We start from the raw sequence: 14663 nt of genomic DNA, 5'->3' as shown, positions 1-14663 counted from the left end.
TACGGATAAATTAAAAAATTTATCCAGGGCCGTTTCTTTCAGTTTGTGCTAAGAATAAGTCACTAGGCGAACACTTAATATACGGCAACCTACTTTCCTTTCCCCTTTTAAATTACGCATGAGCGGAAAAAAGTCACATCGTTCGCATTTTTAAATAATTTTAATAAAGTGCCTAAATAATATTTGATGTTACTACCGCTTTCAACAAGTATGCCAAATTTCAAAACGCGCCAATATATAAATTTACGTATATCCTCGGAAGTTTTGAATAAAAAATTCTAATTTTTTGCAGATATGCTTAGAAATACATCTGCTTTAAGACGATGATAAATATTTTATAGATTATAATAAAAAAAACATTTTATAGATTATAATAAATTTTTTTTAATAAAAATTACAAAAATTATTTTAAAATAATTTTTTTTTTAAAATGAATCATAAAAAGAGCGGCGAATTTTATTTGGAATGAACCTGAATTTCGAAATGCGAAAGGAAGAAACAGTTGCCACCAGATGTTAGAGTCCTGCATTATATTTGAAGAAATTAAATAATGAAGAATCTGCATAAATATATGTATGTTTCTCGCATTGTGATAAAACAACAGTACCTATAGATATCCAATTTTGAACGATGTAATTCTCCTGCGAATATGGGCACGTGGAACACCAAATTTGAAATTTGGAATTTGTTTTATTATCTATTTCCTATTTTGTAAAACTTTAACGAATTCTTAATTAACAAAGTGAAGGAATTCAAAGCGAGCAGTACAGAAAAAACATTTTTATCTCCACCGCGCGGGACTGTGTATTGGAAATTTTAAAGATATGCTCAATTTAAAATTATTTTGCGACATTGCTGCTGAACTGAATTTTATGGTTTATTAAATTTAAGGTACGTAATTTAAAACCTGAAAGGTTTTTTTGTTATTTTTTAATATTTTTTTAGCGCAGTGTACCACTAAAATGTTACATTTCTGCAGAAGAAACCATGCTTTTCAGTTAACTGCTGCATCTAATCTGTGCAAAGAAATGACTTACTTCATAATAATCACTCATAAGACGTAAGAGATATTCTCTGTTGCGTAGTTTCTTTCCAGGTCCCCATCTTCTTCTCAAATAGCGACTTCCTTCGCTGGGTGGAACAGCTCTTGCTGAACTATGGACAGGTGAGTCTGCAAAATAGTTGTGATTTTCTGTGCCAAGAATAGAAGTGTGGTTGTGTGTTAAACTCTTTTCATAGCCGAGGCAAACTAAAACGTCCAAGCAGGGAAACCAGAGTAGAAACAAGAGACACCAATTTTTTGTTGACATAATGCCTGTAAAATAAAATACATGTGGTATTTTACATTTTTTAGAACCATTTCGATAATGAATTTAAAAAAATCTGATGTACACAGCACATGACTTCCTTGTACGGAATATTATTAACAGCTACGTGGCCAGCCCTCGTCTGGCTTTTAAATGTACCGAGAAAATGCCTGAAGGGCCAAAACGTTAAATTTAAAAACTGCGCAGAATTTTACTCTGCAGAACAACTTCATAAAAAAATACTCAAATATTAATTATCCTAATAAATAAATTAACAAACTTCCCATTGCCTTCTCCCCACAAACGTCCAGTACCCAAGAGAAACATTAAATTAAAAAACTGCACAGAATTATCACCCTCTTTTTTCCAAGTAGCAACAGTGCTCGTTTTCAACAGTCGGCAGTCCAGTATACAATTGAATGAAAAACTGCTGCCAAAACCACATTTCTAAAAGAATGAAACTATGTAAAACGATGCGATAAAATCGAAAAGATAAAATTAAAGGAATAAAAAAAAACTCGAATTTGAAAAAAATCGCTTTGAGGTGCACTGGCTCTTGCCTAGATATAAACAAAATTTCGTACCGCTGGGTCTATTAGCTTACGCGCAGCACGAACGAAAGACACACAGACTCTTTCTCTTTTATTATATGTAGAGATTATAGGCACCTTTTTGCTGCCTTTCATTTAAACTTATTTCCTGGAATTTCATCAGAGATATATTTCTCATTCAATTAACTCAGTTCTCATTTCGTGGCAAGGCAAAAATACATAAAAACTCAAAATATCGATATTAAAAATATAGGAAATCATAAGACACCAAATACTGTTAAAACAATTAAAAAATTGTTACAATTGAAATTACAGTTTCTACGCAAAACCAGCAATTCGGCCGGCGGGCAAGAAGGCAGATTTTTCGGTTCACAAAACTGAAAGTTTGCTTTTGGTCTCGCTCGGCAAAAGTCGCTGAAAGCGTAGAAACTAACTTAATTTATTGTGGACGCTGAGTCAATATATTGTTACGTTTTTCTTCTGACACCACTTGTTACGTTATTTTCTTCCTTCACGTTCGTACTGGGTTCGTGAGGATTTGGAGTGAATAATGACAACACTACTTTATGAAGTATCGAAACACACTTCATTGTCAGGACAGCTCCAAATCACGTTTTTACAGTCGTCGATGAACTAATGAACTACTATAAACACGCTGACACGATCAGCGACACACCTCCAGGTTATCAGGTTATCACAGTGAAGACAGCTTCACGGCAAAGCACTAGAGTACAGCTCCCGATTCTGCTTGGTCGTTCTCGGAACTCCACGTCCTCTCGAGACTCTCCACGCTACAACTCACGATGCACTCGACGACACACGCTCTCTCGACGGTGCACTAACCGCGATACACTACGAGACTCTTTCGGTACACTCGACGAACCACTCGGCACTCGCTGCCCGGCTGTCAACTCGAGCGACTCCGCAGAGATTGACTCGCTAGACGAGACATCAACTCCATACTTACTCTTCGAGTACGAACAGGGTTTATATAGATTTTGGCTGGTGTTCGAGAACATTCTGGGCTAAACCGGTAAGAATTCGTTCCAAAAGGCTCTCCATTCGTCCATGCCAAATCGCGAATTTTGTCGCAAAATGGCCGAATTCTCCCCAACTGTGGAAACCCTGCCTTCCTTGCTATTTTATGGAAACCCTAAACCGGCTTTGCGGGGAAGCCATCTTACCGCTCCTGTACATTTCGTAACAATTAGGGATAATTCCAGAATTTAATTCGCAATAATAAAAGAAGTCGTTGTAACCTCTACAAATCATATGTAATCTTTTCTTTTGTACAACTTTATGTAGGATGTGAGTGGCAACAGTAGAAACGAAAATAGTCGTAGAATGATGTTGTTTAAAAGAGAACGTCTTTAAAATGTTAATAATAAATCGTTTTCTTTTAAATTTAGTAGCGTAAAGTTATTCTTAAACCAGAAAACTAACGTTTATGATGTAGTAACCACTACAACTTTACTTTGCTGTTGCGAAGCTTAGTTTCTCTAGATTGGCAACAAATCCACTATTGTGCTAAGTTTCAAATGTAAACAAACTGGTTGCTATGGGAAAAAAAAAAAAAAAAAAAAAAAAAAAAGGCCTAGCCGTACTAAAAGAATTTTTTAATTGTTGATAATTCTATAACTATACGACGCTGGTTAACTAAAGGCATAAAAACCTTAACTGAAAGATAAGAACATAATTCAATCATTTTTAAAGCAAGAAATGCACAATTTACAAACATATAAGAATAAAGAAACTGAGCTTCCCAAGCCGAGTAACAGAGTGTGTATGTATGTGTATATATATATATATATATATATATATATATATATACATTATTGAAATTATATATATAACTTCAAAATAAAATAATTAAAAAAAAAACCTATGACTTGAGCTATATGGAAAGTTTTCTTATTATAAATTATTATGAATTATATATATTTACATACTTTTTTTGGTGCGGCAGATTGCAACCAAAACCTATAAACAAAATTCCAAAAGTTCTGGGGCATTCTTGAGTTATGCAAAATATATACATACGTACAGACGCGAAGAAAAAGTCTCTTCTGAATCCATTTTATATCAGTTTTAGAATTCATTTGGGCAAAAAGAGTCCTTTTTTTCTGTCCTTACGTATAGATGTCACGCAAAAACATCGTTAAATTACATTCGATAGCGGTCAAAATGCATATTTTCGTTGAAATATGATACTCGAAATTTTTCGCGATTACAGTACTTCCTTTTTACTTGGCAGAAGCATAAAAGGTAATGTTTTGGAATAAAAATTTCTAGCAACAGAGCTGCGGACATGTTTTGCGCTATCCGAAGAAAAATACTCCTATTAAATAATTTAAAACTTAATGAAATGCACGGTAGTAAAATTTAAGCGTAAAATAAGCGACAGCATTAAACGGAAAGGAAAAACAGTCAGTCATTACTCCTACACGGAAAGAACACTTAAAGCGAATACCCGAAAATGGTAGGTAATGTTTCTAACGTTAAATCGTTGGTAACAAGGCAAATCCGCGCATGGAAATTAATTACAGTCTTTAAATATAATTGCAGCAACAATAAATAAAATAATAAAACAAAATTTACGACTTTAAAAAAAAAAAAAAAAAAAAAAAAAAAAAAAAAAAAAAAAAAAAACATAATGTTCGCCAGCTTTTGTCGAGGCAAGAGGCTTAACTCAGAACAATTTTCATACCCTGTTTGGTTGCGTTTTCGTTTATTGTAATTACGGCAAAGTGTCGAGGACTATTTGCTTAAGAGGAGAGATACCTTCGTGGAGGACTTTTCTAAGAGGAACTGGTTCCTATATACGTTACACATGGGGAAAACGACGAAATTGCCCATGCAGCCAGCTCGTTCGCGGGTTTCGAAACTCGGACCAAACTACCAGTGTTCAGCGACTTTACCGCTCTGCCGCTAGTTGGGTTGAACACTGTTTGAAAACTATTTAATAGGAGATAAATAGAAATACGTCGCTACCCACGATAAAGCATGGGTTTACCTAAATGACAGTAACAAAAAACGATCTATTCATTATCCGAAACGAAAGAAAGAAATGTATAAACCTCATTCCATCAATGCAAAGAAAATTTCAGTAAGAGGTTTATGACTGTCGCAGGATTCTCTTGCAATAGAAATTTTTTTTTAAAAACTGAAAGGTTTCAGATTCTACATTACGCCCAAAGGGGCTTTTTTTAACGCTTTGGGTGTTACCTTTGTTTATAAATTATCATGTTCTTCGCGCTTAAATCATAAAATTCAGTTCAACAAAAATATTGCAAAATAATTTTAAAAGAGCATGTCTTTTAGAGTTTCCTATACACAGACTCGCGCGCTGGAGATAAATTTTTTTTTTTTTTTTTCTTTTAGTATAGTCTTGCCATGGCCTGCTTTGAAATCGTTGATTTTCTAAATCAAAAATTTTTTAAAGTGTTACAAAATATGAGATAGATAATAAAACAAATTCAAAATTAGAGCTTCCAGATGCGCACATTCGCGTGGAGACGTACGCTATTCAAAATTGGATGGCTGAAGGTATCGTTGTTTTATCACAGTGCGAGAAACACATATACATTTATGCAGATTCTTCATAATTTATTTTTTTAAATATAATACAGCGCTGCAATATTTGGTGGCAACAATTGGAAAAGTTAACCGACATTTAAAGTTTTCAACACAAAATGCCAAAACGAAGTTAACAACCGTTCTGGGCCAACGCCCTTTGGGATAAAAATATTAAAATCTGAAAGCTATAAGCTTATGCCCAAAAGGGCGGTTTTTTTAACGTCTTGTGCGCTACCTTTATTTATTAAATATGATGTTCTTGCACTTAAACCATAAAATTCAATTCAACGGCAATATCGCAAAATAATTTAAAAATGAGCATATCTTTAGAATTTTCGATACACAGTCTCGAGCGCTGGAGATAAAAATATTCTTTTCCGTACAGTGTTGCCATTGTTCGCTTTGAAATCATGCAGTTTGTTAATCAAAAATTCGTTAAAGTTTTAGAAAATATGAAATCGATAATAAAACAAATTCCATATTTCAAATTTGGGCTTCCAGATGCCCATATTCTGGTGGAAACGTACGTTATTCAAAATTCGATGGCTCTAGGTGTCGTTGTTTTATCACATGCATACTCGTACATTTATGCAGATTCTTCATTATTTAATTTCTTTAAATATAACACTAAAATTTGGTGGCAACAATTTGAACCGACATTTCTCGTGAATCAACTCAAAATACCAAAACGAAATTAATAGTCATTCTGGGCAAACTGCCCCTTTGGACTAATAAATAGAAGCGGTAGATTGCGTGTTACGAGATTGCTACCACTGAGTGGCAACGCAACAAACAATAAAAGCGCATTTCACTAAAATAAAATCTTGTGTTAAAAATGTTTCTGAGTTCGTATTAATATAAAATTGTTGATGATTTTGTAAAGAATCGAATTTATTATATTAGAAGAATTTTATAATTTGTAGAAGAATCAACATTTTATACATTTAGTTTCGATGGACAGCCGAACAAAGAATTGAATCTGAAAAACATACTGGGCCATTTTCAAATATTGCTTACATATGCTGACTGGACATGAAGTGGAAGACAAATTATTTTTATACTGATTTGTTAAAGAAAAGCATCTGTAGTTAATTTTTATCACGGATATAACACACTAATAGTTCATATATAAGATAATTAAACTTCTTTATTTAAAAAATAAATTACGTTACAAAACAAAGAGGTCGAACAACATGAGCAGGCATTTTTGCCTGCGAACACAATTTTTTAAGAATTCTATCTAAAAACATTCGTTTTATATATATATATGTGATGTACCAGCTTTTGTCAGGAATAAATAGATTGTTGAAGAATCATAAATGTAGTCGTAGCTTAAATTATCAGACGATAAGTTTAAAAAACAGGATTCATTTATTATTGGTCAGGAGAAATAGCAGTTTCAAAATCAGATATCCGGAGTAAATAAAAAAGAATTACTAATAACTTTTTGTATGAAGTTTACTACATCGTGACATTTAAGAAAAAGCCCCGATATTCTTTTGCGAGTCCTTTTTTAGCCTCTGGAAAGGCGGAGCTTCCAAGAAATGACGTCAGCCTCGTCAGCCAATCCAGTTCGCTTTAAATATTCCAGAACATTCCATAACTGTACGTGTAGTAAAAGGCGGGAAAAATAACTTGACTACGGGGCTGTGGATTTAACTCCACGTACTTTCAAATAAGAGAACGTCGCCATTAAAAATGAAAAGAACATATAGTTAGAATTTTAAGTGTATTCTTGATTATGGAATTTTATTATTACAAATATCCCCCCCCCCCCATCTGAAAAGGCTTGAAGCCGGGCGCCTTGACCACAAGACATTCCAGATAGAAAAAAAAATTAAAATAACTGCTTAATTTGTTTGAAGAACTCGCATCCAGAATTCGAGTTACAATAATATTAATCTTAAATAGACACTCTCACTATAACACAGTCAATAATAATATCAATATATAAAATTGTAAATAATATACCTTAATATATTGACATTTATAGAAAATAAAGAAAAATAACATTATGCATGCAGTATTGGGAAAATATTTGTCGAGAACAGTTTCAGTTCTGGATCCAGGTCTTTAGAGATTGCTGCAAAACATTAGAGCAGTTCCTATTTTACAAATCTTTCATTTCCAGTTCGCCGTGGCTTTAATATCAAAATTTTTTATTTGAGGTGAGGTATTTCTCTATTATCTTCTTCATATCATTGACAATTGCAATACTTGACTAATTTCTTAACATTTCTTTTTGACTTTTAGTTTGTTTACAGTATTTCATTTTGACTACTTATTTATATAAAACACTTATTTTGATAATAATCATTTTACACAATAATTTTACTCATATTTTACCTTTTTACTATCGACAATGACAATTATGTCATATACTGCATTGTCGTTCAACACAACTTTCAACTATTGAATAGTATTTTATAATTACCATTAATGTCGTTGCCAAAATTGACACATAAATACAAAATAAATACAAAGATACAAAACAACACACCAAAAATTTACAACACAGAAAATTAGACATTAAATAATTAGAGGTGCTCTAATTACCTTTAGTAGCAACCCCAGTTGAGCGTTTACCAAAAGGAAGGTGTGTCTACTATTGGTGATGTAGTTTAAAATTTTCTGGGTCTTGGTAGTGTCGTAGTCTGGAAACATGAACAATATCAGTAGGTTTCTTTGTGTGGTAATTCTTTTTATCAATTTCATAATTAACCTCAGATAATTTTTTGACGATTTGGTATGGTCCAGAATAGGGAACTGTCAATTTACGTGTATTCGGAAATTCAAATTCATCAAATAAAACTAGATCACCAGGTTGAAAATCTACATCTGCAAATTTTGTGTCATAACGACTTTTATTCCTTTTATGACATTCAATAGTTTTCTCTTTAGCTAATTTTCTCGCTATGTCAACCGGAGGGTAAGTATTTTGATCGATGAGAGAATCAAAAGGAAGTTTTCCGATTAAAAGCTATGCAGGGGTGAATTTAGTTACCGAATGAGGGGAATTATTATATTCACTAATAACCTGATACAAAATTTTCGTCCATGGAATTTTCGATGATGTAGAATTTACTTTACATCTTAAACGGGTTACCAGGGTTTGGTTCAGACGCTCTACTTTACCATTTGTCTGGGGGTGATGGGCAGTAGTTAGAAGTTGTTTTACAAGATAATTTCTAAGAAATTTTTTGAATCTATTGCAGGTGAATGCGGCATTGCGGTCACTAAGGATTTTTTCGGGGACTTGAATTTGAAAAATTTGTTTCAAAATATTAGCATAAGTTTCTGTAGTTGCACTTTTAGATGGAAAAACCCAGACATATCTTGTGGCATGATCGATCACAAGATGTAAATATTTTTTGTAGAATTATAATAATTAAAACCGCCGACTGTATCAATAGAAAGACATTTAAAAGGTTTATCAGTTGGGGGTACTTCTTGCATAAGTCCACATTTTTTGGTTTTTTTTTCTTTTTATTAATTTGACAAACATGGCAATGTTTCACGAAATTTCCAATATCTTTACTAATGTAGGGCCAATAATATTGTGGGGTGATTAAATTTAACATAGCATGAATACCTGGGTGTCCGAATTTTTCATGAGTTTCAGTTAATAATTTTAATCTTAAGGATTTTGGTACCACAATTTTATAACCTTTTTTCTTCTTAATTACCATCAAATCATTTATTTCTACATATTTTTTATAACACACATTGTCACTTTTTTGCTGTTGTATAATTTTATCACGATTAAGTAAATACACAGAATGTTGGAGCTGGTGAGAAACAGGTTGTCTAGAAAGCATATCAGCTTCAACGTTTGTAGAGCCTTTTTGATATTTAACTTCGTAATCAAACATACTGAATCGGAGTGACCAACGGAATAATCTGCCTCTTAAATTCTTAACATTTTTAAGCCAAACAAGGGCTGCATGATCGGTATGGATTGTAAATTTTTGACCGTGAAGATAGTAATAAAATTTATTTAATGCATGAACAATAGCTAAACATTCAAGTTCTGTAAATGCATAATTTTTTCGTAATCTTTTAAAGCTCTAGAATGGTAGGAAACTGGGTGTAATACATTACTTTCATCTGGCTGCTTCAAAACAGCTCCCAAAGCAATCTGTGATGCATCAACAAAAACATGACAAGGTTTAGTTGGATCATACAGTTGTAAGACTGGTTTTGAAATAAGAATATTTTTCAGTTCGTCAAAAGCAGTTTGACATTGATCATCCCAATTCCACAGTACATCTTTTTTCAATAATTTATTTAGAGGAGATCTTAATTTAGCACAATTAGGTATGAATCTATGATAAACATTTACACTGCCTAACACTCTTTGTAGTTCTTTACATTACTTGGATATTTCAAATTTTTAATACTTTCAATATTTTGGTTATCTGGGTAACTTTACCCTTTCTAATTTCATAACCTAGAAAATTGATTTTATCTTTGGCAAAGACACATTTAGTCTGGTTCAGTTTAATACCTTCTTGAATAAATATTTCAAACAATTCACTCAGATGCTTTAGATGTTGTTCTTTGGAAAAAGAGTAAACAATTATGTCATCAAAATAACTACAAGTAAATTGGATTTTATTTTTAGTGAGGATGTGTTTAATAACTCTGTTAAAGATAGCCGGTGCACTTTTGAAGCCAAAAGGGAGTCTTAGCCATTCATACAGTCCAAAATTTGTAATAAAAGCCAATTTTTCGGTGTCATTAGGGTGAATAGGAATGTGCCTAAACCCTGATCCTAGATCTATTGTAGAAAAAACATTTGCATTACTTAATTTGTCTAATAAAAAGTCTATCCGGGACAGGGGATGAGCATTAGTCTTTGCTAAAGCATTCAACTTACGATAATCAATACACATTCTGTTTTTTTTTTGGCCCTCATCGCATTTTAATACTAAAGCTATTGGGGATGCATAAGGACTATTACTTTCTTTAATAATTCCATTTTTTAATAATTGATCAATTTGTCGTCTAATTTCTTCTTCTTCCTTAGGGGAAGTTCGATAAGGTCTTAAAGTGAGAGGCAAATCAGAAGTCAAGTTAATTCGTTATGGTTCAAGGTTAATTTTACCTACATCATATTTGTTTTTGGAAAACACATTCTTATATTTATTTAAAAATTTATTTAATTCAGGGTTTTCTTCCTCCATACTCTCTGAATCTGTTGTTATTCCACTACTTTGTTTTTTCACATCACGTTTTTGAATTTTTAGTTTTACATTACTTTCATTATTTACATTATCTCTTGTTACCTTAGACATCTTATCATCATTAAACTTCATAATGTTAGACTTATTACCTTCATTAACTATTATACCTTTAGACACATTATTTTCATTAGATATATTATTTTCATCAACACTTATTACCTCAGAGATATTACTTCTAGGTTTTGTCTTAACTGATGGCATTACATTACTGTTTTCTCCAAGTACTTGATCAAGTTGTACATGCAAAGAAACTCTGTTATTTACATTCACAGAATTTGAAATGTTTTCATTTCTTTGAGTTACCACTAAATTACTACAATCAATTTTTAATTCAAATAATTTACATTCATTTAAACCCAAAAGAACATAATCTAAATTAGTATCTAACACTAACAAGTTAATTAGTTTAATAATATTTCAAATTTTCATTTGTAATCTACACATTTTATCAATAGAAAAATTTCCTTTAGTTTGCCTAATTTTAATACCTTTCACCTTTTGAATTTTTAACTGTAAATTGTTTGCAGATTTTTCTGAGATGATAGACAATGTCGCGCCAGTGTCCACGACACACTCGACTGATCTGCCATGGGATAAAAATCCCTTAATTCTTAGTTGTCAAATTCCCGAAGAATCAGACCCCGAATTTTTGTTTTCCACATTAGAATTAGTTTCAGTTTCGTTGTTCTCATTTCGGAATGGGCAGATTTGAGCCCAGTGATAACAATTTGGTATCCCTTTTTTTATACATATTCTACAAGGTGATGGGGCTATACCATCAAAATTACTATTAGTATGGTGACTTACAACTTTCTTTCCGTTGTTGATATTGCTGTTAGATTTATTTCCAATTTGTTGAAAACTATGAGGTTTGTACGAGGGCAATCCCCCCCAAAAAGGTCTCCTGTTTTTTGGGGACGTAGAGAAAGTTTTAATACGGTTGTTGGCAACACTGTTGTGAGTGGTGCCTTCTCCGCTACCACATAAGCACGCAGGCGCTTCGCTCGGATGCTCAGTCTTGGCTTGGCAGCCATTCGAAATGGAGCTCCCGATAAACGTTACCGCCAAGTGCGAAGTGCGCGCAGTTATTCGATTTTGAACGCAAAAGGCGTTAAACCGGTTGAAATTCACCGCCTATTGACGGAAGTGTATGGACAGTCGTGCATGGATGTCAAAAACGTTCGCAAATGGTGTAGAGAGTTTACAGCCGGTCGTACTGAAATTCATGACGAAGAAAGGAGCGGGAGGCCGTCAATTGCCGACGACTCAACTTTCGCGATTGTTGAGTTCGTATTCGTTGAGTTTCGCGATTGTTGAGTTCGTATTCGTTGAGTTTCGCGATTGTTGAGTTCGTAAAATGCGTAAAGATCGGAGGATCATCTGGATGCTCCTGAAGCTCCTCAACACTTCCTGAAGGGCATGGCGGCAAGCTGGTATGACATGGGCATTGTAAAACTGCCACAGCGTCTACAAAAATGCATCGACCGAAATGGCGATTATGTTGAAAAATAAAGCATTCTTCAATCTTTAAAGTGATGTAGCAATTATAGAAAATAAACGGTTCTTTGTATATCTAAAAATATAGGAGACCTTTTTTGGGGGGGGATTGCCCTCGTAATTAGATGCATTGGGTCGATTATCAACAAACTGACGATTATTATTTCGGAAATTAGTTTGTCTGAATTGTTGACTATTCCTATCTCTGTTATAATTTTGTGAATTTTCATCTTTAAATTCATGAATTTTTCGAAGTTTGTGGGCTTGTTCTAGCCAAGTTATCGGATCAGCGGGACTTTGAACAATCATCAAAGACTTTAAGTTCGTTGGCAAACCATCTGTCAAACCTTCTAAAATAATTGATTTATCCAAATTAAGCCGCTTACCCACTTCAATTTTCTTTCGAAAGTAATTTGTGATGTCTTCTCTGACGTTATATTTTAAATTTGCGAAATTACCGAAAATAGTTAAGGTGGGATCGATAAAGTTTTCTTTTAATATTTGTTCAAATTCTGAGCAAGTTTTTAGCTCATGACAATTTTTAATATAGAGCCAGAGGGCTTTTCCCTTAATGTAACGAGAAATATTTTGAAGTTTCCAATTTTCGTCCTTATTTTGGCAGACTTTGTTAAAATAACCTAACCAAGAAATTATGTCACTGTCTTTAGAATCTTCAAATGGAATAATATTTAAATCTATTGTATCTTGATTCACGTTCAGTGAATCGTCAAGATTAACAGGTTCCTGATTTGTCGACATTGTAACTGAAACTTTAAAATTTTCTTGAGAACAAAAAATGTGCACTTTTCTCAAAATATTTTTTTTTAAACCAAAAAATCTTCAGAGTATTATCAACACTTCATAGAATAATAGACTTAAATAAAAATTTTGCATTCTCAAATTTTATTATTATCACTACACATTTCAGGATAATATCAAATCTTACTTAGAATACTATTAATTAGAATAAGACTTGAAATTTAAATAAACTCGTAATTACTCTTTAACATAATATATTTAAAACAAACTATTGTCGTAGCAACTTAGTTCACACACTGAGAAAAAATAATTTCTTAAAATATGCTCTTACTTGGCTGTTGAGTACACTATTTATCCTGCTCGTTTGTGTGCTGTTAAAAAAAAAAAAAAAAAAAAAAAAAAAAACCCATAAATGATTGAAATTCTTCAGCTTTTTTCCAGCAGACGATATCCAAATCATGCGGTTCTAATTATGAGACGCGCTCAAAATGCGAAGACAAAGCTGTATCACAACTCACAATTCTTCAATTGTAAAAAACAGACACAACTTGCACTTAGAAAGTTCTTTCACTTTTACTGGATCTTTGGGTACATATATCCTGCCGACTCCTTGTGATGTACCAGCTTTCGTCAGGAATAAATAGATTGTTGAAGAATCATAAATGTAGTCGTAGCTTAAATTATCAGACGATAAGTTTAAAAAACAGGATCCATTTATTATTGATAAGGAGAAATAGCAGTTACAAAATCAGATATCCGGAGTAAATAAAAAAGAATTACTAATAACTTTTTGCATGAAGTTTACTGCATCGTGACATTTAAGAAAAAGCCCCGATATCCTTTTGCGAGTCCTTTTATAGCCTCTGGAAAGGCGGAGCTTCCAAGAAATGGCGTCAGCCAATCCAGTTCGCTTTAAATATTCCAGAACTTTCTATAACTGTACTAAACTGTAGTAAAAGGCGGGAAAAACAACTTGACTACGGGGCTGTGCATTTAACTCCACGTAATTTCAAATAAGAGAACGTCGCCATTAAAAATGAAAAGAACATACAGTTAGAATTTTAAGTGTATTCTTGATTATGGAATTTTATTATTACATATATATATATATATTGAATTGTAGAAATATATTTATAGTCACCTTTATGCAATGTATTCCTCAAATTTACCTTGCATAATAATTTATATTGCATAAAAGTATAACTTATCTTAATTTTTTTTCCTTTCCTTCTCGGACAGTATACAGTGTCTCACAAAAGTGGGACACTTGTGCTTTACAAAAGGAAACTGTAATAAAATAAATTTAAAAAACATGTAAAAATTTTTTGTGGGTGTGTTTCATACTTAAATTTAGTAACAATTATTACATGACATACATTTTCTCAAAATATTAAAATATTAATTTAATAAAAATACAATTGTTTAGAACGGAGCAAAAAATGGCTCACATAAGTGATGGGACACCATTAGATACTACTACGTACTACAATAAAAATATTTTTTGGGTTTTTTATTTTTACTTAAAAGCAATTGGCAATAATTTATATAATCGTCTTCAGTATTTCTCTCCAGTTTGTTTTGGAATTTTTGTGTTTTTTAGCTCTGTGCAAATGCTAAATGAAAAGAAACTTTGCCTGAAATTTGAAAATTAGTTATTAATTTGCATATTGAACGTGGAAAATCTATTAGAGAAACTTCTGAAACAGTTAACTTGAGTCATTCAATAG

The 14663-nt window shown here is 32.6% G+C and overlaps 1 protein-coding gene across 1 annotated transcript in view; it reads right to left on the bottom strand.

Annotated features, from left to right (window-relative positions):
• LOC118204639 (uncharacterized) overlaps positions 1-10329 on the bottom strand; it is a 28729-nt gene extending 18400 nt beyond the window's left edge. Inside the window, exons 1-3 of the mRNA XM_085810229.1 lie at positions 10136-10329; positions 9536-9732; positions 1038-1315 (exon numbers count right to left, since the gene is read on the bottom strand). Of these exons, the coding sequence (XP_085666355.1) occupies positions 1038-1315; positions 9536-9732; positions 10136-10329 (669 nt within the window). The remainder of the gene's footprint in view (positions 1-1037; positions 1316-9535; positions 9733-10135) is intronic.
• Positions 10330-14663: the final 4334 nt, after the last annotated feature.

This window comes from Stegodyphus dumicola, chromosome 2, assembly GCF_044657685.1.
Source record: "Stegodyphus dumicola isolate Sdum_Otavi_A_Nest chromosome 2, ASM4465768v1".
NCBI classification, from domain to species: domain Eukaryota; kingdom Metazoa; phylum Arthropoda; class Arachnida; order Araneae; family Eresidae; genus Stegodyphus; species Stegodyphus dumicola.
The sequence above is the reverse complement of the archived record's forward strand: the minus strand, read 5'-3'. Positions and strand labels throughout refer to the sequence as shown.